We start from the raw sequence: 26397 nt of genomic DNA on the forward strand, positions 1-26397 counted from the left end.
GTATTTACCTCACTGTTGTAGTGGGAACAAAATGAGGATATAAACACACACACACACACACACACACACACACACTGATGTGTACTTCGATATGATTTAAAGATACACAAACATGGACTTGATAATAGTTCAAATGTATGTGTACTTATTTGCCAGTATGATTAAAAGGAAAATACAGGAAAAATATACCTTCCAATCCATCATGTAGTATAGGCCTCCCTGTGGCTTACAGTATTACTCTATGCTAGAGGGCACAATAGGGGGTGTCTAACTTTAAATGAAAGGAAAAGAAAAGGGGGGAGTCTTTTCAACAATTTCAACTAAATTAGGATGCAAATAGTTACGTTTTTATATTTTCTTCTTAATTTTGCGTTCAGTAATCTGACTAGACCGCGCAAGAATGTAAATGTCTTGACAGAAGATAGTGGCTCTTAGTTCTCTCGGGATTTCATTGTAATGAACCTGGTAAATAATTCAGGACCATGTGAGAGGCCAATGAATGGGCAGCACCTGGTGCTATATTGTTCATGCCTAAGCACACAGAATTCAAAGATGGCATTCTACACCTGTCACTGTTGTTCTGGCTTCAACGCAAGTCCTATGATCCGTGACTATTGAAATAATAATTGATATTTTTTTTCCTCTTCACTTTTTTCCTCCACAATAAAAGAAAGCTGTGTTAAGCTATTTCAAAAACACAAAGCAGAAGTGCCATCCTCTTCTAAATTCCCACTGGTAAAATTTCAAAACTATTTTCTCTATTACGGGATAGATTGCTTTAAAGAATTAGGCACATGTCTACCTTTTGTGCTGAAGCTCATCGGAGCCCTCCTGCATTTCTACTTTTGTTCTGCAAAGTAGAGCTTCTTTTTAGATCACAGTATTTATACTGCAAGAGTCTGCTGAGAGAAATAACGCCATCCTCTGGCTACTCCTCACTCTTTTGGCGTTCCTAGAGTCCTCAGTTTCTCTCCCTATTACCTGAGTAGCCTATCCCACTTCCAGTAGTCTTACAGTTTAAAAACAAGCAAATAAAAAACTCTTGCCTAAGGGCTTGGCATATCCTTCTGTGACCCCAGCTGACTAGGCATAGAAAGTTCCTCCACTTCCTGAGACAACAAGAGCTGGAGTGACCAGCAGACATTGCGTGCAGTCAGCATGGGGCACCTGAGCCCACCACCACCCAGGATCAGACAGAGCTTAAGCCATGAGTTGCATGGAAAGGTCTTGCAAAGGCAGGGGATTTCCCAATAGAGAAAAAAGAAAGATATGTTTCATATGTCTAAAGTTTTTACAGTGCTGGGCCATAAAAAGGATATGAAGAGAGATTGTAGAGCTTTATAGCTATAAATTGTCAGATGTGCTTTGTCTTTGTTTTTAAAGTATGCTTATTAAAGAGGTTTAAAATATATTTATTTAAATATATATTCTATTTTAAACCTTTGTTACATATAATAAAGTATATAACTATGTATAATAAAAATATAACTGTAATTAAAATCTATAAAATATTTTAAACCTCTGATAAATCATTTACACATATCTATATATGCATGTTTGTATTATGTTTTGTGTGTGTGGTCACACATACACACACACACACACACCATTTGTTAACAGGTTTAATTGCTTTCCTTTCCTTCGGGACCCGTGTGAGAGTACTTGGAGCAGTGACTGCCATCTGGTGGCAAGCCAGAATCATCACTGATGGTTACTAAGATGTCCACTCCTGCCTCATGGTATGCACTGGCAACAGAGGACCAGGAGAGCCTAAAGGGTGACTGATAAAGGAGCTTAGTGAAATAACACTTCGCTTCCACCTGAATGGGTTGTTCATCCCAGATTCTGAGCCAGAAGCCAGCTCCAAAATGGCACCTCTGAAGAAAAGATTCGAGTTGCTCTTGTGCTTTAGTCGAAGATCTGCTGGTTACCTCCCAGCGGTAACCAAGACTGAATAAGTGCACACCAAGAGGGCACGTGATGACATGGAGCCTGAAATAAACTGCTCCGAATTATGTGACAGTTTTCCTGGCCAGGAGCTGGATCGGAGACCTATTCACGATCTCTGCAAGACAACAATTGTAAGTAAGCAGCCATGGGGTGTCAGGGCTGCTCAGATATACATGTTGTTGGTAGAGATGAGGGGATAAAGGCAGGAGGAAGAAATGCTCATGCAGGACACATATTGCTGGGCTTTGGTAATGATGGGGCAGTTTATGTTTGGTCTATAGAAGGGCCTTCATTCCTAATAGCTTCTCTTTGTTCTGTTCTCAGACCTCTTCCCACCAGAGCAGTAAGACTATTTCTTCATTATCTCCTGTCCTCTTGGGTATTGTTTGGACTTTTCTCAGCTGTGGACTTCTTCTGATAGTCTTCTTTCTTGGCTTCACAATTCGCTGCAGAAAGAACAGGTAAGCAGCCCCATACGTGGTTTCTCATCTTGCACAACCTGAATCATGAAACCCAGAGTGTTAGTATCATTTTGGCACCATGAGCTGCTAGGCAGTATTAGCAGAGCTTGTTTCCTGCTGTGGCATTAAGCCTTATTAGAAGTTCCCCGCAAAATTGTCCTGGCCTTGCAGTACCGTTCCCTTTTGAGAAGAAGAAAGATCTAGCCTAGTGTTGTGCTAACTACTACAAGAATCCCCAAAAGAGAGTGAAGAGTCTGTCCTCATAAAGGAAGGTATAGTCCTTCTAAGAAGATGAAATATTTGTATTAAACACAGAGAGCATGTAGGGAAATATTCCAAAGCAACAGTAAAGTTTATGGCAGCACAGTTGGAACCAGTCTGGATCGGCTAACATTTCTGCAAAAATAATGAAACCCTACTACCTGTCCATTCTGCTAGATAATTATGACTGGTTGGAAAGTTACTGGCTCATCAGGGTAAGTATCTGTGGGCTCCCAGGGTTGGCAAACATAAAATAAAATGGTAATTTTTCCCGAAGGGTCTTGCCTTCTCTGCTATTCGATCCTTCCCTCAGGGACCACCCCATCTTTTCCACTCCAAAACTGTACCTTCATCCTGCCCCAGCTGTCCCAAGCTGCCTGTTGAGAAGCCCTGCTCCAGCCCTATCTCCCTGGCCCACAGCTATGTTTCTGGATGGAGCCCACATCAGATTTCAGAAACTTCCTCAGAGAGGCCAAACTCACCTGGCTCCATCCAGCCTTTTACTTTGTGGTGATCAAGTGTGTTGTGTTCCATTACCTGAGTTTGGCACTTGGATTTGTCTAGCAGGCATTTTGGGGTGCCACTGGCCATTCAAGTTACGGAAGAAATGGAATCATTAAGCAGCAGTAACTCGATCTGCTGAATCAGCCTCCATGTGGCAGTGATACTTGGCATTCTGTCCTAAGTACACCCTGGAAGCTGCTCCAGCCACTTTTCATTCTGTCCCTCAAAGGCACTAAGCCTACTTCTACCTCAAGGCCTTTGACTTACTGTTCTCTCTACCATTCCCACTGCCTGTCTTCTCCAGATCTTCCCATGACTAGTTCCTTCTCATTGTATAGGTCTTGGCTCAAATGTCACCTCTTTAGAGAAGCCTCCCTAATCATCTTATCTAATGTAGCCTCTCTACCCAATAGCCTCCCAACCCCCACATCTCATTCCATATCCCATTGCTATTTTATTTTCTTCAAAGCAAATATAACTCTCTGATGTTACCTTATTCAGTGATTTATCTTTTTATTGTCTCTATCCTCCATCAGAATGTAAAGACTATGAACACAGGGACCTTGTCTATCATGCTCACCACTGTCTCCAACATTTAGAACAGACTCTAAAACATAATAGGTGCTTAGTAAATATGTTTTCTGTGATCCTGGGAGGAAGGAGATTTTAATCTCAATGGTGGATACTGCCAAGGAAATGACTAGGAAAATAACACATTTCAAGGTTAGGGAACTCTGGAGTATAGCCTTTTCAGCTGCAACACATTTCTATAATGCAATTAATATCTGATTGGCAAATAAGAAAATGGCACCATTGGTTCATATGTAATATTTTCCCAGAAAATCAGTGCTTTAAAGAACTCAAAGGCAAGCTTTTTTAGTTAAAGAAGTAAGCCTTAAGCTAAGAATAATATGGCGCTGCTTTCCCTAAAAACAAGTAGTGGCTGGTTTAATGGCTTCAAGAACTGATGGCCTTCCTACAACATGAAGCTCTCTGGTGAAGCTGTAGGAATAGATGAAGAAGCAGAGAGGACATTTCCCTTGTGCTTAAAAACAATTGATGGTTGAAGAAAGCACAGATTCAGAGCAGATTTTGATGATAATGTTATTTGGTGGAGATGAATACCCTTGAGGACCTGCATCTTGCAGATTTAGGCTGCAAAAATCAGCTATGATACTGGTACAAATGGTAGTGGACGTTTACGGAATGCTAGTATTTTAATTGGTATAATTATTATTTTTATTCTGCTTACAAAGTTAAATATGTTGCGAGTGTTATGGCTCCATACTATTTTTTCTGTAACATTATTTTTCTACACAATTTTGTTGAATGCAAGGTTTTTTTTAAAGCATTTATATATCCTGTTAAAATAGGAAGACTTGTAAACAGTGTTATAGTAGAAACAACTATATTTGCTGCCTGTCTTGCTTGCAGTGGGAGCTTGACTTGGCATGAAGAATAAAATATTAAGAGGGAATGTGAATAAAAACACATTTTCAATTAAGTAGCTTATGAGGTCAGACAAGGAAAGATAAGATAGCCCAGTTTTAAAAGTGCTTTCTTAAATAATAAAATTTGTTCAAAGGTGCAGCATCACAATTAGATGCTTCTTTTCATTCCAGTTCTGATGTCTCTAAATTTTTAATTGCGTATGTGTGTACATATACTCACACATGCATGTGCCATAGGAAAGAAAAAATATTTTTATAAAATAAAATAACATAATATTCAAATCTAGTTGCAGATATTGCATTTTTGATAAAATTTTTAAATGTCTACAAGAGAAAATCAGTAAAGATATAGAAGACTTGAATAACACTATCATCTAACTTGATCTAATTGACATTTTTATAGTTCTATGCCCAACACCGTAGAATGCACATTCTTTTCAAGTATACATGGAACATTTACCAAGATAGATCATATTCTGGGGTATAGGAAAGTCTCATTAAATTTAAGTCATACAGAGTATGTTCTCTGACTACAGTGGAATTAAATTAGAAATCCATAACAGAAAGATCTCTGGAAAATCTAGAAATATTTGGAAACTAAATAGAACATTTTAAAATAACTCATGGTCAAGGAAAATATCAAAGGGAAAGTATAAAGCATTTTCAATTGAGTAAAAATGAAAATGTGACATGTCAAAATTTGTTGGATGCCATTAAAGCAGTACTTGGTGGTGGAGGAGGGGATTATAGCACTAAACTCCATATTACAAACTTTCCTTTACAAAACAAAATAAAAAAGAGCAAACGAGTCCCCAGAGTAAGCAGAAGAAAGGAAATAATAAAATTTAGAGTAAAATAGAAAATCAAAAACAACAGGGAAAAACAGTGAAACCAAAGCTCTTTATGAAGATTAATAAAATTGACCAACCTCCAGCTCAAATGATCAAGAGAAAAGATATAATTACCCAAATACAGAAGGGAGAGGTGACATCACCTAGGATTCTACAGTTATTAGAAAGATAATAAGGTAATATTAAGAACAACTCTGTAGGCAGTCTCTAAGATGTTCTTCAATGATTCCTATTTCCTGATAGTTATGCATTTGTGAAATCGCCTCTCCCTGAGTATGGGTTGGACTTACTGACTTGCTTATAGATGAGATGTCACTTTTGTGACAAGGTTACAAAAAGACTATGGCTTTCATTTTGGATCTGTCTCACTCTTTCACTCATTCACTTTGAGGGAAGCTGCCTGCCATGTTATGAGCTGCCCTTTGGAGAGGCCCACATTGCAAGGAACTGATGTTTCCAATTGGCAGCCAGCAAGGAGGACCTGAGGTTTACTAACAGCCACATCAGTGAGCTTGAAAATAAATCTTCTGAGGTGTTAACAGCAATGTAAATAAGCTTGGAAGCAGATCCCCCTCCCCTACAGCCCAGCCTTGGAGGACTGCAGCCAAGGCTGACCCACTGACTGCATTCTTGCAAGAGACTCTAAGCCATAGGCACCCAGCTAATCTGTGCCTGCATTGTTGCAGTTTTACTCAAACTCTTCTATAACACTGAAAATAATGGAGCATTTTCTAACTCATTCTATGTGGACAGTATTACCCTGATATCAAAATCTAACAACAACAAAAAAAAACCCCTGGAAAGTAAAAACCCCCAAGAAAAAAAAACCAAAAATCCAAAAAAAAATTTAAAAAAATTAATACAATCAAATATCTAAAGGATAATGCATCATGACAATGCATCATGACAAGGCAAGGTATATTCCAGGAATGCAATGATTTTTAACATCTAAAAATCAATAGAAATAATTCACCATATTTACCAACTTAAAAATATATATATCATCTTAATAGAGAAAAAATATTTGACGAGATTAAAATATCCATTTCTGATAAAGTTTCAACAAACTAGGAACAGAACTACCTCAACCTAACAAAGTACATCCATGAAAAACCTGTAGCTAACATAGTTTTAATGGCAAAAGACTGATTGCTTTTCCATTAAGAACAGAAAGATAAGATGTCTGCTCTCATTACTTTTATTCAACATTGGAGATTTTAGCCAGTGCAATAAAATAAGAAAGACAAGTAGAAGGCAACTAGTTTAGAAAGGAAAAACTAATATGGCTTTACCCTCAGATGACCTGATCATTTATGTAGAAAGCTCAATGTAATCGATTTCTTTTAAAACCACTAGAACTAATAAATGAGTTTAGCAAGGTTGCAGGATGCAAGATCAATGTACAAAACTCACTGTATTTCTAAATACTAAAAACAGACAATTGAAAGTGGAATTAAAAACAATACTATTTACAATATCAAAAATATGAAATATTTAGGGATAAATCAAACAATGTAAAATATTTGTACACTGAAAACTACAAAACATTGCTGAGCTAACAAACTGAAATACCTATATGATGAAAACTATAAAACATTGCTGAGAGAAACTAAACAAATTATAAATAAATGGAGAGATACTGTGTTCATGAGTTGGATGACTCAATATTGTTAATTCTCCCCTAATTGATGTATAGACTAAGCCTAATCACAGTCACAATCCCAGTTGGCATTTTTAAAAATAAATTGACAAGTGATTTTTAAAATTATATGGAAATATGAAGGACCTAGAATAGCCAAAACAACTTTAAAAAGGAATAAATCTGGAGGACTAGGACCACCTGATTTTAAGACTTACTACAAATCTGTAATAATGAAGACAGTTTGGTATTGGGTAGCAATAGACATGTGTATTAACAAAACATAGTAGAAGACAGAAATAAACCTACATATATATGGGAACTGCTTTTCAACAAAGGTGCACAGGTCATTCAGCAGAAAAGGGACAGTAGTTTTTCTCAGCAAATGGTGCTGGCACAATTGGATATCCATATTAAAAAATGAGCTTTGATCTATATCTTGCACCATATTCACAAATTAACTCAAAATGGATCATAAATCTAACTGTAAAATCTAAAACTAAAATTTCTCAAAGAAAACATAGAGAAAAATTTTGTGACTTTGGAATAAGCAAAGATTTCTTAGATACAACTAAAAGCATGAACTATAAAAGAAAACATTGGACTTAAAAACATCTTATCTTCTAAAGAGAATCTTAAGAACATAAAAAAAATAAAGCCTGGAAGAAAATGTTTGCAAATCATGTATCTGATAAAGAACTTATATCCAGAATTTATAAAGAACACTAAGAACTCACCAATAAGAAAACAAAGAGTAAGTAAAAATGAGAAAGATTTGAACAGTTTACCAAAGAATATATATGGATGGCAGATAAGCATATGAAAAGAGGTTGAACACCATCAGTTACTAGGGAGATGCAAATTAAAACCAATTAAATACCACTATACACCTATTAAAATCGCTAAAATTTAAAAAGACTGATGAAATTAAGTGTTGGCATACACTGCTGGTAGGAATGTAATATGTACAACCACTTTGGAAAATAGTCTGGCTATTTCTTTAAAAATTCAGCCTACACCTACCATATGATCTAGCCATCCTGCTCTTAGGTTTTTATTCAAAGAAAATAAAACGATGTGTCTGTATAAAGACTTGTACACCAATGTTCATAACAGCCTTAATTTAATAGCCCTAAAACTGGAAATAGTACAAATATCCATCAGCAAGTGAATGGATAAACAAGCTGTGGTATATCCATATAATAGACTACTTACTACTCATCATTAAAAAGAAGGAATTATTAATACTTGGAACAACATAGATGAATCTCAAAATAATTATCTGAGTGAAAGAAGTCAGGCCAAAAAAAAAAAAAGATTATATACTATATAATTCCAATTACACAAAATTCTAGAAAATTAAGCAAGTCTATTGTTAACTAATCTGTAGTGACAGAAATCAGATCACTGATTGTCTGCAGGTAAGTGAGGATGAAACAGAGGGACAGGAAGGACGGATTACAAAGGGGACACATGGAAACTTTTAGGGGTGATGGATATGTTCATTACCTTGAATGTGGTATTTCACAAGTGTATACATTTATCAAAACTTATCAAATCATTACTTTAAATATGTACACTTTATTGTATGTCCGTTATACTCAATAAAGCTATTTGGAAATGTAGTCTACAGACGTTCTTATTTTTCTGAGAAGGTTCCTATGACGGAAGAAAGTCCACCACATCTGATATTTTTTTTCCAAAAGGCCCTGCTAGGTGACCCAAAACCCATCTGATAACTTTGCTAGATATTAATGTTGGCTGTGAATGAATGCATTCTTTTTTCCTGGATTCTTTATGCAGTTTAATAAGGATCATAATAACTTAATTCTTGGAACAAAGCAGATATTTTAGGCCAAAAACGTAGCCTTCCTGGTGTCTCCTCTGAAATGCATAAAATAAGGGCAACGTCAGAAGCTCTGCATGTAGTTAAACTTGTTCAATTAAAGGACTGTCTTTTATTCTGAGAGCTTACTATCGCTTGTGATAATGATTGTAGATAGGAGTTATTATTTACATGTTGTTATTCCTTAGAATTGAAAGTGGCATTCCCATAATAATCCCCAGTATCTGGGATTTTACTGCCTGGGGAATCCAGAAGTTTGTGTAGTAAGAATTGTGGGAGGTATGAGCTTTTGCCTTACTTGCACATTAACAGGTTAACCTATTACTGTTTTATGGATACTAGAAGAGACATAAGACTCTTGGGCCTGAGACAAAGTAGTTCACTACCAATGGCAAAAGCAGTAGTCAGAGCTTCATGTTGGGTTCGTGCTGGCTCCCATGCCCCCAAGTCTCATGAGGATAATGCGGGGCCCGTGATAGATGATGTTTGCACATACAGTAGGCCGCCATTAAAGAAGAGGATCTTGAGCCTTGGGAATTCATCACTTTTATAGTTAGTTGTAAAAAGCTTGTTTTTTGTTTGGGGGGAGATATTACCTCATCCTTCAAGGTTGCTCACTGTAGACACAACCCTGAGAAATGGTCTGAGTAAAGAGCATTCAGGGCCTTGCCTCTTGGTGTTCCAGCAAGAATGCTCAGAGCTGCTCAGGGTATATGGCAGATTGCCTCTTCCAGCACTCAGAACTGTGTACAGAGGCACCTGCCATCTCTGCCTGCACCCTGGAGCTGGAGTGGCAGCTGGAAACTCAGATGCTGGTAAAAAGCTGAAATGTATTCATCCCTGTGGCCTCTTTCCTCTACCACAACTTCCTTCCTGGACAGGTCCTCATGCAGGCCTTCTGGCAGCGACCAGCAGAGTTGAGTTACTTAATTCATGTACCCTGCTCTCTTCTCTTTACCTTCACAAAATCCAACACACTGTATGAGTCATGGCTCTCAAGCATGTTATCAAACTCTTCTAAGAATCTCTCTGATTCCCCAGGTTTCACATTATTTTCCATCAAATAGGCTTCAAGATCTCCATACTCTGGGGAAGGATTAGACTTGTCCTCATCTTTTCTTTGTCCTTTATTTCCTGAAAACCTTATATTATCACCCGAGTGAGGCTGATCAATATCAATAGTAAATGTTTACTGTGCTAAACACCTATTATGTTCAGGAGACTGTGTAAAATTTGATTTAAGAGTCCCTGAGAGCTTTAAATGCATCACCTGCATGGAAAAACATGAGCAAATCTAAAAAGTACATTCTGTTTTTTAAAAATAGCTTTTCAAAAAATAATGCCTTACTGCAAGAATAGGCTCTGAGCTCCTTTCATCATTTAAAAAATTTTTATTTCATATTAGTTTCAGGTGTACAGCATAATGGTTAGACATTTATATAATTTATAAAGTGATTCTCCCGATTACTCTAGCACCCATCTGGCACTACAAAGAGCCATTACAATAATATTGACTATATTCCCTATGCTGTACTCTACATCCCTATGGCTGTTTTGTAGCTACTAATTTGTCCTTCTTCATCCCTTCATCTTTTTCACTCAGCCCTCCAACCCCCTTCCCCTCTGGCAATCACCAGTTTGTTCTCTGTATCTGTGAATCTGTTTTCATTTAGTTTGTTCATTTTTTTTGTTCCTTAGACTCCACATATAAAAGAAATCATGTGGTATTTATCTTTCTCTGTCTGACTTAGCATAATAACTTCTGGGTCCATCCATGTCATTGCAAATGGTAAGATTTCATTTTTGTGCCCCTTTTATATTGATTTTTTCAGGTCTGTCCTCTTTGTGGTTTGAGTAATTATTGCTGAAAGGAAGATGACTGCTGAGAAATGAAAGCAGTACTGATCTTATTGACTACAAGAAAGTTTGCACTCGTATTGTGCCCTACAAGGATTTCTGAGATCTTCTCTATAAATTTTGGTTTGCTAGTTATTGCCAAGAAGGAAGAAGGGGAGCTAGTCAGACTTAGAATAAATACCACCCATATAGCTCAATTTTGGGATAGTGTTTTAGGGCCAAGGACTGCATGGGGCAGAGGAGCCAGAGCAGAAGCCTTATCCAAAATGAAAGGTAAGGTTCACAGCTGGGAAAAAAAAATTGTACCAGTTATCATTTCCAAAAGATTGAGCATAGAACGAAAAGTAGGTGGTATATCATCAGGTCAGAAGCCATTGGCATATAGGTATGGTACCAGAAAAAAAGGGGAAAAACAAGAATGAGGTGAAAACATCTAGGATTGTGATCAGAGATGAGGTCTTTCTTGGATACTGGCTGTGGGATGGAATACGGGTGAGTCAGTGAATGTTAATGAGGCAGGATCAAGGTTAATGCATAGGAGTAGTTTCTACACAGTTCTCTGATTCTATTTGTTTATCCTACAATCAGACCTGAATCGGTATCACCCCTGGATGTAGTGGACACACCGTCCTTTGTGCACCCGTTGTTATAGACAGACACGTCATTGCCCCATTACAGTTTACTGGATTAGGGTGGGAGTGGGGAGGTGGCTCTGTCTCCCTTATGAGATAATGAGCTCTTTGAGTTTAGGACCACATCTTATTCATCTTTGTATTTCCATTGTGCCTGAACCATACTCCATGTTTCCTGAATGAACAAATTAAATGACCTAGAATATAGACTATGATGATAAAGGTAAGTTTATAAGAGATGGATATTTTCATTCTTTAACTTTAATACAGTATCAACTCTGCATGAAACTGCCGTGGGGGCGGAGGTAAGCAGTTGCTTCCCATTGTTCTATCTCCCCCTTAATGGTCCCTCTAGGAGCCCAAGGAGTGACATCCAGAGTGTCAGATTCTCAGTCCTCCTGGTGACCCTTCATTCTAAGCTACCTTTTCAGTTTTGTCATTCCATTTAAATCTGTCTGTTCTTGATACCCTTTTGATCAAAAAAGTACAGAGTTCTGTACTTTTAAAAGGTCTCATAATTACAAATTATGAGATTCTTACAAATGTATCTATTATTTTTAACAAATATTTATTTTTAAATTAGTCAGCAATATATCAGATGCTGTTCTAGGTGTTGGAATTACATCAAAGAACAAAGTAGGCAAAAAACATCCCTCCCCATATGGACCTTGCTTTCCTAAAAAGGTGGACAGGCAATAAATTTAAAAAGTTGCCAAATATGTGGAATGTTAGCGATAAGTGCGAAAAAGAAAGGTAAAACAGGAAAAGCGAATGGGGAATATCAGGGTGGTAGCTGCTATTTTAGAGTTTGGCCAGGGAAAGCCTCGCTGACAAAGTAACATTTAAGTATAGGCTTGAAAGGCATAAGACCATTCCAGGCAGAGGGAACAGAATAAGCAAAGCCCTGAACATACTTAGTGTTCAAGGAAAAGCAAGTAGCCAGTGTGGCTGGAGCAGAGCCAATGAGGCAGAGAGTAAGAGCAGATGAGGTCAGGAAGGTAATGGGGGCCAGATCATGTAGGGTCTTATAGGTCAATGTAATAATTTTGGTATTTACTCCAAGTGTCACAGAGAGCCATTGTAGAGTTTGGAACTGAGAAGTGATATGACCTGCCTTACATTTAACAGGAACACTGGCTGCTTTATTAAAAATAGACCTTTAACATTTAAGAGGTACCTACAGCACTCCCTTAAAGTCATGCTCCATTGGGTGCCTTAGTTCAAGAACAGAAATGGCTAAAGTAGAATTTAAGACTATTTAACCAGCCCTAAAACTTGAATAGGCCAACTGCCTGTGACAAATTCATATATCTTCTACTGGTTGTTTCTCTAATTGAACCCTGACTAATACAGTAGGAAAAGATATGCAGTATCTCTACATAGAAAATCATAAAACATTTTTGAGAGAAGTTAAAGAAGTTCTAAATAAATGATGTATTATAGATTAGAAGACTCAATATTTTGAAGATATAATTTCTCCCCAGATTGGTATATGGATTCATTATAATTGCAATAAAAATTCTAACAAGTTTTTCTTTTCTGGCAAACTCAAACAAGCTGATTTTCAAATTTATGCAGAAATTCAAAGGGCCAGAAATACTCTGAGAAAAAAATGGACAAGGTGAGAGGATTTCCTCTTTTGGATATTAAGATTCACTATAAAGCTAGTAATTATGACATGCTAAGTATGCTATAGGGGCAAGGATAGATAAATAGACCAGTGGAACAGATAGCAGCATTGTTTGGAATAGCCCAAGAGCAGAAACAATCCAAATGTCCTTCAACTGATTAATGGAGAAATGAAATGGTATATCCATACAATGAAACATTATTCGGCAATGAAAAAAGAACGAAGTCCTAAATCATTCTACAATGTAGATGAACCTTCAAAACCTTATGTTTGGTGAAAGAAACAATCATAAAAGGCCATGTATTATATGATTCCATTTATATGAAATGTCCAAAATAGACAAATCTAAAGAGACAGAAAGTAGATTAACAGTTGCCTATGGCTGGGAAAGGCAAATTAAAACTACAAGATGTTAAACAAAACCTTCAAGGCAGAAAATTGTCCTGAAAGAAAGGGTTCGAGCCATATGCTAGCCAGAAAAAGAATCAAGTCGTGAGGCATGCAGTCTAAACCACTAGCAGCAGGGCTAGACGGAGAATACAAACATGTTCCCTGTCCTGGGGTTGACAGGGCTCTTTTATACAATGAGTTTGGAGAAGAAAGATGTAAGCTCTGAAAGAATTTATGTTGGCTATAGATAAGGGAGAGGAAAGGAGGTAAAAAGGGGAAAGTTATGGGATAAGTGAATAGACCATAAGGAAGGAGTACTTGAAGATTTGGGATTGGTTGTGAGCAACAGTCTGGAAAGTTCATGCATAAGCAGTTGTGGTGGCGTCTGGTGGTCGGCTGCTCTTTCTACATAATCACTGAAATGGCCTGCCTGCCTGGCAGCTGATTCACAGGTTCAACATACATTCAGGAATGCCAGCAGTCTTTTGCTGGTTTCAGCCCATGGCTGTTAACTGATTAACTTCCCTTGTCTCTTCCTCCCATCCTCTGACCTGCTGTAATTTAATTTAAGACATCTCAGAATTTTTCTCTTGTCAGAGATATATACCAAGTGGCTTAAATTTTTAAAGATAATGTTAAGATAAAGACGTAAAGCTATGAAACTCTCATGTACAGTGAGAGTGCATGTTGGTACAACCACTTTGGAAAATATTTGGCATATCTTCTAAAATAACACATATACCTTGTGAGCCAGCAAATCCACTCCTAAATGATACCCAGGAGTGTATGTACATTTATACCATGAGTTGTGTAAAGAATTTTCACAGTAGCATTATTTGTAATCACTTCAAATATCCTCCAGTAATAGAAGGAATAAATAAATTATGATAGTCTTACTATGGAATACTATACAGCAGCAGTCCCCAACCTTTTTGGCACTGGGGACCGGTGCTCCTATGAGAATCTAAAGCCTGATGATCTGAGGTGGAGCTGAGGCGGTGATGCTAGCGCTGGGGAGCAGTTGCAAATACAGGTGAAGCTTCACTCCCTCACCTGCTGCTCACCTCCTGCTGTGTGACCCAGTTCCTAACAGGCCACAGACCAGTACTGGGAGTTGGGGACTCCTGCTCTACAGCAGTGAAAATGAACAAGTTACAGTTACACCCAGCAACAACATGGAAGAATCTCACAAAAGTCAAATTTTAAAAGCCACCAAAGAGCACATGCTGCACGATTCCTCTTTTACAAAGTTCAAAACCAGACATAACTAAAGTATTATGTTAAAAGTCAAGATAGTGGTTTATCTTTAGGGAGGAAGGTAAGTATAATAATTATGAGTGGAGACTTTGAGGTATTGTAACGTTCTCTTTCTTTACTCGGGTGTAAGTTACATAGATACTTTCTTTGTGGTAATTTCATAGAGCTAGATATTTATAATTTGTGCACCTAAAAAATACCTTTTCTAGCCCAAGATTATTTTTTTAAAAAGCCAACCTCTCAGGGATCCACGATTATACGAGTCATGAAAAGGAGGTGGCAGTATCTTCAGGGGACTGTTGAACAAGGGGAGAGTCGACTTCACAATACCGTCTTTACATAATATCAAATGTTCACATGTATTCAACTGCTTTGCCGGAATAGGCTCTCTTACTTTGATCAAATTACTGAATCAAGATTTATTCTTAAATTTCCTGTTCCCTTTGTTTTTGTAAATGTAGCTGAGCATCACATTTTCACTTAATTTAGATGCTAACAAGATTAGACAGTAATCCTACATTAATCAGTTTTTGATCCTATTCTATGCCTTATTCCATCTGCATCTCACTAAAGAGCTTGCTTTCTAGGAGGGGGTCTCAGAGTGTAAACATTTCTCAGGCATTTTGAATTATGCCATTAACAATGGTAAAAGGTACTATTCTTGCTCTGTGTGTGTGTGTGTGTGTGTGTGTGTGTGTGTGTGTGTATTGGGAAGAGGTGGTAATCGGGATGCTAATCTATGCATAGTGACCTTTGTTTCTATCTGACTGAGCAGATGTAGGAATTAATCATTGTCAGTCCTGGATGCTGCGGCTGCAGCTGTCCCCCACTTCCTTTCAGCCCATGATAGATTTATTCGTGCATTTTGTTTGCTAGAAAACATGCCTCAGCACACACATACTGGCACATTAGAAAAGCTTATCTGTAAATGTAATTTTCTAGAAACAGTTTTTTTCTATACATCTGTACCTATATACTCTGAACTCTTTAAAAAGAGAAGAAAAAGAGAAAAAAACAAACTGGTAATATTATATAACATTTGAACAATTATTTTTCATCCTGGGAAATTTCACATTGGACCAGTGTCTTAGGACTGCAAAGAACTGTCTCCTAACCTCTATACCTTTCTTCTTTTTGCAGCCAGCCCCTCTTAACTCCCAATTTTCAGTTTAGTTGCACCCGAAGAATCTTGGCATACTTTGGTTCTAGGCACAAGAAAACACATGGTCTAAATTAGCACGAAATTCATTTTATAGCAGGTCCCACTACAGCCTTCAGACCATAACTAACACTGTTTGGACCTCAGGCATCCTCACTACGTAGGTATCCCTGCAGCCCCACTAAATCCAATCCCTGGTGATACTGGTACCAGCTTGATGAAAATCAGAGTAGTCACTTCCTTCTGAATATTGAGAGTCAGCTCCCAAATTCAGTATAAATTTCCCAGGCCTGGTTTATCTATTTTCCTCCTCCCCACCCCCATCTCTACCAGATCAGCACACCCCGGGGCAGAGACCAAAGGGAAGCAGCCAGTGCCTTTTTCGTCTGTTTATTTCTCCCTGGTGGCCCTCTGCCTGCCTGCATGCTAGACCTTGGCTTTAGGTATCTGTGCTCTCCTGGGCCTTTCTGGTCCCACCTCGTACTCACTGGGACCTCTGCTAATTTTTTGCACTCCCTGACCCTGCTTGATTCTTACAGTTTACTCTTTTGTTGACTCTTTCTGTATTTCTCTTTTTCAGAATGATCTCCTGGTTTTAAAAATCCTTGCATATTCCATTTCTAAATTACCACTGCTTGTCTTTACTACATTCATGCTCCCAGCCTCTGATTTATGTGTCTTAATCTTATAATCTTCTGCCTAGACTCCTGTATTCAAACTCTTTTGGTCTAACCTCTTCACCCACCAGTTGAGCCCCCATTCTGACAGTCTTTCTGATCCTGATAATTTTACCAAGCACCTGATTAGGAGAAGACAGGTTAATCCTCTGGACGTGAACTTTAGTGGTTGGGCCCATCTCCCAGAAAAAAAGCAGCAGCAAATCAAGTATCCTTTGACAGATGAATGGGTAAATAAAATGGTATATACCTTCAATGGAATATTATTCAGCCCCGAAAAGGAAGGAAATTCTGACACATCCTACAGCATGGGTGCACTTACCTTAAGTAAAATAAGCCAGTCACAAAAAGACAAATACTGTATCAGTATCTATCATATGAAATATCTATCATAGTCAGTCATGGAAATAGAAACTAGAATGGTGGTTGCCAGGGACTGGGGGGAGGAAGAAATGAGGAATTGTTGTTTAATGAGTACAGAGTCTCCATCAATGTTCAGTTAATTGTTGTTTAATGGGTATAGAGTTTCAGTTTTGCAGGATGAAAAGGTTCTGGAGATCGGCTGAACAACAACGTGAATATAATTAATACTACTGAGCTATACACTTAAAAATGGTTAAGATGGTAATTTTGTTATTTTATTGTATGTAATTTTATTTTACCAAAATAATTAAAAATAGTTTTTAAAAAGAGAAACAAAAACTCCTATTAGTAGGTAACTCATTTTGGTCAAATAATCTATTATGGGGCCATTTTCTTAAAACTATATTTTATTGCCTATAAAATATCTTGGGAGATAACAAGCATCCTTAAGTTACAACCTAATTTGTGAAGTTGTTGCTTTATTTTTTCATGTCCTAAACTTGCATATCCGAACCTTTGGGTGGTATCCTTTCAAGTATTCCAGGATTTCATTCTACCATACTCAAGATCTCCTAGTGATTTAATAGGTTTTAGTCACATCCCTGTTGACCTTTCCAGGCTGCACAATGATCTGTCCTCACTCAATAGAGACCCTGACATTCTAGTTTTCCTTCTCCAGAATTTATTTTCCTCTTATGACCAGAGCCAGATGTTTCCTTCTGGCACACCATGAGACTGTACCCTGGACTTTAGAGTTTCAGAAGAAAAGAAAGAAGGTTTTGTGTGAGACATACAACAAAGAACAGTATAAGAGAAATGTTTTTGGCAAAAGGCATCTTTCTCAAATCTCCATGGGTAAGAATTTCTTAAGCACATAAGATAACAGTAGGAATATACTTCTTTTTCTTTTGAGACGTAATTCACATGCCATGAAATTCACCCTTTTAAAGCATACAATTCAGAAGTCTATAGTGTATTCACAGAGTTGGGCAATCATCACTACTGTCTAATTGCAGGACATTTTCATTACCCTAAAAAGAAACCTCATGCCCAGTAGCAGTGTCTCCCCATTCCTCCCTTCCCTCAGTTTCTGACAACTACTAGTCTACTTTCTGTCTCTACACATTTGCCTAATCCAGCAAATACACATAAATGGAATCATAAATCATGTGGCCCTTTGTATCTGGCTTCTTTCACTTAGCATAATGTTAGCATAACAATTGCAATCTTCGTCTATGTTGTAATAGAAAGTAGTACTTCATTCCTTTTTATGGCTAAATAATGCTCTGTTATATGCATAGTCCACATTTTACTTTTCCGTTCATCAGTTGATAGATATTTGATTTTTTCTACTTTTTTGACTGTTATGAATAATATGCTGCTGTGGACATTCATGTATATGTTTTTGTGTGGTTGTGTGTTTTCCTTTATCTTGGATATATACTTAGGAGTGGAATTGCTGGGTTATTTTGTAGCTCTATATTTACATTAGTGCTGAGCTGTTTTCCAAAGAGATTGTACTTCTTTATAATCTCACCAGCAATGTATGGGGATTCCAATTTTTCCATGTCATTGCCAACACTTGTTACCATCTGTCTTTTTTATTTTAGCTAACCTATTAGGTTTAAAGTGAATTTGTGCTTTTGGTTTTACTTAGATCGTTGTGATTTTGATATGCATTTCCCTTGAGCATCTTTTTATGTACTTATTGGCCATTTGTATACTTTCTTTGGAAAAATATATATTCAAATTTTTTGATAATTTTTAAAGTACAATATTTGTCATAGAAATATACTTAAACCAGTGGTTTCTCAAATTTGATTCACAGTAGAATTTCCTATGGTGCTTTTTAAAATCCTGATACTCAGGCTTCACCCTTTACCAGCTTAATCAGAATATGTGGAAGTAGAACACCAGCAGTAATTTTTTAAAAACTCTCCAGGTAATTCCAATGTTTGAGAACCAGTGCTACAGACTATATGACCAAGCTGATGATACCAATATAGAAATGTTAAAAATTTAGAAACTTAGGAATCATACGAAGTATTAAAAATTGAACTAAATATGAATTGTAAAAAGCCTAATCGGGTCAAGAAGAAGAGGGAAGCTTTTTAATAAGAATTTTTGATAATATGAACTTTCCCATAACATGAAGTTTCAAACCACCTACTGTTAGAGAAAAAGTCCTGGCTGTGGTTCTTGCCTGGCGACCTGAGGAGTTGGTCTTAGGAGGTAACCATGGGTGAGCCAACAAACGCTAGTAGTCATGACACAATTAAATCCATGAACCCAGAAAATTTATCTCAATTATTCAGTGTTCAAAAGGAAACTGTGGCAAAATGTGCATATTAACTAGGAGGGAATTGAAAGGTAGGCTTTTGAAAGTCATAAGAAGATTGGAGACACCGTGGAGGGAAAAGGACATCTCTCAAAGAATGTCAGAAGCTCCCCAGAGGATAACAGGGGGGCCCCCAGTTTGTCAGGTTAGGTACAAAATGGGAAAAATGACTTTGAGAAGCGCCTTTGAAGAGAGTTCAAAACACATAAAGGTATTATTTAAATTATTTAAATCTATTAAAAGGAAGAAGCTAGAATAATAGTGCAAACTCTTGCTGCTAATAATGGGGCATAGGGAGTGCTCAGAGACCAAAAGACAATAATACTAAAGTAATTATGTGCCCTTGAATTTATTGAGAAAGATGCCAGCATCATTACCACACTCAAATTGCCCCCTGTGGATAGATCAGTAGTAGCTGATCAGTGTTTTTGTGTTTTGTGTAGTTTGAGTCAGGTAGACAAATAAATAATGATTAATCACTGAAACCTGTTGGCACTCCTCAAGACGCTGAAAACCTCTGGAAGAAATGTTTCTCTTGGTCATACCTCTCCCTGAAGCTATTGCCCCAGCGCTCTCTCTCCTATTATCACCAACCCTCTTAAAAGAGTGGTATTCACTAGCCTCCTCCACTTCATCTCCAATTCACTCTTCAACCCATGCCCTCATTCCACTGAAATGACCCTTGCCAAGGTCATTAAACCAACTGATCTTTCAGACTCCATCCTGTTTAACCTCAAAGCCACATAACACTTTACCATCTTCTCTGTTCCTTCTTTCTGAAACCTCTTTTCTTGACTTTACGATACATGAATGCCCTGGTTTTACCTCTCTGCTTCTTACTAGCTGCTTTCACTGGCTCCTGAACTCCACCTACCTATTTAATGTTGCTATCACCTTGGGTCCCAGTCTTGATTCGCTTTTTACACTCTACCCCTCACTTAGTCTTAATCCCTCCTGCAACATATCCCCAAGCCCTGCCTCTTTCAAAGCCCCTTTTCTAACTTCATAGTTGATATTGTCAGATGTCCCTCAGTTGATTCAGATTCAGTGACCAAACACCAGACTCATACCGTACCCTAATCTTCCTCTACTTTTCTGTCTTTCCTGTCTCAGTCCATCTATTCTTCATTCTGGATTCCTTCATCTCCCTACATATTCACTTAGTCACTAAGTCTTAGACATTAAACCTCTGAATGACTCTCAGATCTGTCTCATATTGTCCATCTCCATTGCTCAAGGGTAGCCCTGATCTACTTTTCATCTGAATTATTGCAGTAGCCCCCTAACTGGTCTTCCATTTCCAGTTGAGCTACTGTCCTCTTGCCAGAATTTTTTTCCAAACACAGACCTGGTTTTCAAACATAGACTTATACTGCCGACACAACTCTTTAGACAAGCATTTGAGATCTTTTGTGGTCTGGCCTTAATCTACAACTTCTGCTATTCTCTTTGAATTAAGTTGTGCTCCTGTTATACCAGGGAATGGCCATTTCTGGAGCATGCCATGCACTTTCATCTCCATGTTTTTGTTCACACTCTTTCTCGTTTCATGACTCATCTCATTTTTCACCTGGCAAACTCCTATTCATCCTTTAAGACAAACTCTTATCCATCAAAATGCAGTCCCTGGACTAGAAGAAGCATAGTACAATCTGGGTACTTGTCAGAAATACAAATCCTTGAGGCCCTATCCTAGATCCTACTGAATCTGAAACTTGGGGATGATGACTAGATATGTATTTTAACAAGCTCTCCAGGTGATTCTTACCCATTCTGAAATTTAAGAACCACTGTTCTAATGTACATTTCCTTTATCAATGCCCATAGCACTTCGCATATACCTATGTTACTACATATTTACCTATCCATTCTTTTATAATTCTATTTATAATCATATTTACCTCTTCATTTATTATACTCCTGTGCTACATATTAAGTTCTCAAAGGCAAATACAGTTTTGTGTGTGTGTGTGTATTTCCTAGCACCTGCCACAATGTCTGGCATATAGGAGATGCTTGATAAGAATTTGGAGACTAAAACATTTCACTCCCCTCCAAAATTTGGTCTAGTCAAAGTGCACAGGGCTGATAACCAACTGATGTCCAAGGTTTCTCCTCTTCAAGACCAACATGTGCCGCACAAACCAAAAGCACACATAGTGACAATAAATACCAACTGTTGGCAAGGATGCAGAGAAACTGGATCTCTCAAACATTTCTGGTGGGTGTGTAAAATGTTACTGCTGCCTTGGAAAACGTTTTTAGCAAATTCATACAAAATCAAAAATATACTCATTGTGCAATTCAGCATTCCTGGGTATTTACCCTAGAGAAATGAACACTTATTCAAAAAAAAAAAAAAAAACCATACGCAAATCATACAACAGCTTTTATTTATAATAATCAAAAACTAGAAACAACGTAAACATCCTTCAGCAGGTGAATGTACAACAACTATGGTACATCCATACAGTGGAACACTATCTAACAATATAAAGGAACAGCTGTTAATACATGCAACAGCTTGGATTAATATCAAGGGCATTATGCTGAATAAAAAAAAACAAAAAGCCAATCTCAAGATGTTACATACTGTATGATTATTTTGCATTCTCAAGAGACAAATTTATAGTGAAGAAGAGATCAGAGGTTCCCAAGAGTGACAGTGGGGGAAGATGTGAAGATAAAGATGTAGTTTGAGGGAGGTCTTATTTGCATAATGGAACAGTTCAGTATCCTGATGATGGTGGTAGTCACATTAATCTATACATGTGATGAATTTCACAGAACTTCACACACATACACACGGAGTACATGTTAAAACTGGTGAAATTTGAACAGGGTCTATAGTTTAGTTAATAGTATTGAGCCAATGTCAGTTTTCTGGGTTTAATAATGTACCCTGGTTATGTAAGATGTTATCTTTGGAGAAAGCTGGGTGAAGGGTACACAGAAACTCTCTGTTCTGTTTTGCAACTTCTCGTGAACCTTAAATAATTTCAAAATAAAAAAAGATTTTGAGAAAAAGCAAGCACAGGGATTTCTGGGGAAAGTTAAATTAGAAAGCACTGCTTGACATGATGCTAAAATGGGGCCGAGGAAGTGGAGAAGAGCTCACTGCCAGGTGAAGGTGGGACAGGAGGAAAGAGGAGTGGAGATTCCTGTCTTGGAGACCATTTGATAGAACCTGGCCCAGGCTTGTTAGCCTCTCTCTAATTCAGTTGTTCACTCCTGCTCGCTTGAGGAGGATTCAGTACTGGGGTGAATAGGCCTTGGGCAGGGGGCGTGTTGAATGGAGAGAGGAGCTAAGGGTTTTTCCTTAATAATGTTCACAATAGATTAAGTGTGTGAACAGGGAAAGATTAAATGGCATAAACGCTCAGGCGCTGGAATCAAATTCCACCTCAAATCCCAGCTCTGGCACTTACTAGTCATGTGACTTGAATTTAGCTGAATCCCATTTCCCTATTTTAAAATAGGGGTAAAGATAGTACCTATCTCAGAATGCTCTGAAGACTGTATTAGGTAGTATATGTAGAGCACCCAGCAACTGCCTAGCACATATTAAATATATAATCAAGGTTGGCTACTCTTTTGAATATTATTCTGCATCGTTACCAGTATTCTAAGAAATAGAAAACACATAGTCAAAATCATCTGTAATATGTAATTTCTGACGATTCAAAAATACTTCAGGATCCTTCAGTACTTTGAACTCTTCATAAAATCAGCACTTAGTGTCCATATGTGTAAATGCAGACAATTTAACTTAAAATTAGTAGTTAACTTTCTATAACAGGCCTCATATGTGCTTTTCGCTTTAGATACATATCTCTAACCTTTATAGCATTCAAGAGGATAAATATTATTTTCCACATTTTCAGATGAAAAAAACCACTTCAACGTGATTTGGCAAGTCGCCCACCATATACAGCTAGTGTATTTAGTCAGTCTGATTTCAAAGTCCACTATATCATGTTACCTCAGTATTAATCCATGAATGCTGCTTACACACACACACACACACACACACAGATTATCTAATAATTGTTCCTTTCATATCAGATTACGGGACAGATTATACAACTCCTATCACAGCCCAGGACAGACACTTCCAGGCCACTGCTAGGGCCAGGACTTGGAGACACTAGACAATGATGGAAACCAAGAGCCCAAAGCTAATTGCAGCAAGAATTTAGTCTGGGATTCTAGCCAGTAGGTAAAGCCAGGAGTCGTAAGGGAACCCTGCCAAGGTCCGAGGTCCAGGCCAGCAATCAAAACCGGAAGGGGCAGGCAGAGCCCAGCGGAAGGCATGCCAGGGCACTCAGGACTTCTTCTCTGTCTCCTCTGGATGATAAATGCCAACTAAATGGGGCCTTGGAGGAGCCTCAGTTGAGAAGGCAGGTGAAAATGTTCAGCCTACCAATGCCACTGCTGGATGTTAGAACCAGGGTCAAGAAGGCCCCTAGCAGAAGTTCAGGATGGACACAGGGTCCCATGTGGTGGGAGTAACCTAGCAGGGAGGTGAAAGAAAGCTGGTGGGAACCAGAAGTTTGGATATCTGGATTAGCTATGTCAGTGTAGTCCCAATCTGGCTATAAACTGTATTCAAGTCTCTGCATCTTGAAATGAGGGGGTCAGGTCTGATTACTGGTTTAAGCTGTGTTCCTTAGAACCCTAAGACTCAAATCCTGTCCTAGGCAATTTGTGGGGGTAGAGTTGTGTGAAGCAAGCAAGTCCTGCCTTTCTAGTAGTCCACCTTTTATCTCTTCTAAGTATCGGATCTCTAAGAGCCCTTCTAAGTCTAATGGTTTATCCAGGATAACAAGCATTTAATAAGTTTTCACTAGGGGCCCTGTAGAAGGTGCTGATGAGGACACAGTTAAGTAAAACCCAGTCCCTCATCATGAATTCCCAGATTCTGACCTGGTGGGGAACGATTCCAGCAGCTGTAGTTGTTCAGGATTCCTCTCCAATTCAGCAAGGCCCATAGTTCTCCTGCCGTAAACCTGAGGATGAGAAGAAGGGAAAAAGGAAAGGAAACCTCCCTAGAATGGCAGGTAAATCTTTCCTGCCTCAAAGAGACACATTTACATGTCATCTGGTAGATGATAATATTCTGATTCACAGCAGACTCCCTGGGATTGGGTGTTTCATGTGGCCAGTTGTGCTTGTGCTCTACTTAAAATCAGGGCATCTGCTCCGCCCTTTGGGAAGTGCTGCAAGTCTCTTGCTAGGAATTGCCCAAGGCCGCCTCCAGCAGCTAAAGGAGAAAGGAAGTTGAAATCACGGCTTTATAAATTACAACACATGCCTACTCTCTAGATCCTGAGGTTATATGAAGGACAAGGGTTTTTTGTTTCTAGCATTTAAAAATAAATTTAAAGTATATTACGATTGCGTGAGAATGGCAAAAATACATTTTGAAACTAATTTTTTAAATCAATGTGGAGTATGGCCATAATACTCCCAATTAAAGCCATGCAAGCTCCTCTCCACTAAGGGTACCCTTTGGGGCTCTTTTTCCTCTCATCACCAGCTTATCTTGAATCTGTCCGTACGCTTTTTCACTACTGTCCTAAACTTGAGGTGGTATAATGAAGTAATGACATTTGGTGTTACATCTAAATTTCCATATTTTAGCTTTAAAAATATTTGTAAGGACGCATTTTTAAATAGATCCTTAGGCCTGTTCATAGTCCAAGAGAGCTACGCATTCTGAAATTTGTACACTGGAAGTTATATGCATATTCATATATAAATATCTATAATAAACATACATTCATATACATAGATTTTTGTTAAATGGCCCAGTGAGAAAACTGAAGAAACAACTGCTAATGTTCAATTAAAATTTTATTCTACTTTAAAAGACGAAAAGAGAATAAGAAAATTGTCTTTAGAGTAAAAAGGTTAGAAACATAGGAGGTGGTGTCCTAATGAGCTAAGGACAGAAATTATATCTCATCTGCCTTCCTGTCTCCAGTTCTTACTACCTTGACAAGTAGATATATATAGGAATTGTTGAGTTAATGTTCGACACAGGAAGATCACTAAAAAGATAGTAACTAGTAAACACGGAGATACCGAGGTCATCTGCTAAAAGGGAATTTGAGGGCAGGATACTTAGCAAGTTGTTTTTTGCACTTAATAACTAAATATTTTTATTGATTTATAACTGATTGGGACATAAATCCTAATGCACCTCTGGTAACCAGGTCAGCCTGTTGTTCCTGCTTAAGGCAGAGAAGCAGAAATGCAAAGTACGACTGGCTTATTTTCCCAGTGGCAGGGAAAAGAAACTTGCCTCTGGAATAAGTTAAGGGAAGACCTGGAAGGACCTTAGATTTCATCAGGTCCAGCCATTTAGCTATTATGCAGGCAGAATGTCTTTGTTCTTCTAGTACCTCTCCAGCTTCAGTAGCTGCAGGCTTGCACTGACAGAATAGTAGGTAGGGAGCTTGCTCTCTCCATGTAAAACAAATCTGTGTCAGTACTTATGACTATGGGAAAGCAGGAAAATTTAGAGTACAGGCCCAGCCAGGACAAGAGGCAGAGCTGAGTATTTTAGCTCATGATAAAACATAATTTATTGGCTGTAAAGATGTAAAGACAAGGCATGCTTCCTAGCCTAGCTGCAAGCAGCAAATCAGTCCAAGATCAGAAGATTTTCTGAAGCCAGTGAATGGGATGTGTGTTGTTAACCTCTGAGCAGATGTAAGCTGAGAGTCTAATCTGTGTGGTCGTGAAGATGAGGTCTCATCCATCAATTGCTCGACAAGGGCTGTCATATCACTGGGCTTGCATGGCCCTCAACACATGATGTAAGAGACATATTGGACAAAAGCATTGCCTGGGGGAATTCTCCAGGAAGAATTCAGCCAATAGAAAGGACTCTTTCAAGTGGCCTGATTTTATTGGAGACAAGTAAATACATATGTGCGTGCCCATATGTGAATATACACACCCCCAAGATGCTGCACTTTCTTACAAACAAAGAGAATGGGAGAGCAGAAGCTTCACAATGATCCTTTCTCTCACTTATTTTTAGTCTCCCTTCAGCACCTTGCTGACAGGGGAAGCAAAGGAGGGGCTCATCCAGATAAAGAGGCTTTTTCAATGTGGGTTTGG

General features: G+C 38.2%; 1 protein-coding gene across 1 annotated transcript in view; it reads left to right on the forward strand.

The window, feature by feature from the left end:
- Positions 1–26397, forward strand: part of GPR156 (G protein-coupled receptor 156) — a 79781-nt gene that overhangs the window by 25002 nt on the left and 28382 nt on the right. Inside the window, exons 3-4 of the mRNA XM_011373747.2 lie at positions 1621–2081; positions 2275–2411. Coding sequence (XP_011372049.1) covers positions 1986–2081; positions 2275–2411 — 233 coding nt within the window. The 5' untranslated portion in view covers positions 1621–1985. The remainder of the gene's footprint in view (positions 1–1620; positions 2082–2274; positions 2412–26397) is intronic.

The sequence above is a fragment of the Pteropus vampyrus genome, unplaced genomic scaffold (genome assembly GCF_000151845.1).
Source record: "Pteropus vampyrus isolate Shadow unplaced genomic scaffold, Pvam_2.0 Scaffold1, whole genome shotgun sequence".
Classification (NCBI taxonomy): domain Eukaryota; kingdom Metazoa; phylum Chordata; class Mammalia; order Chiroptera; family Pteropodidae; genus Pteropus; species Pteropus vampyrus.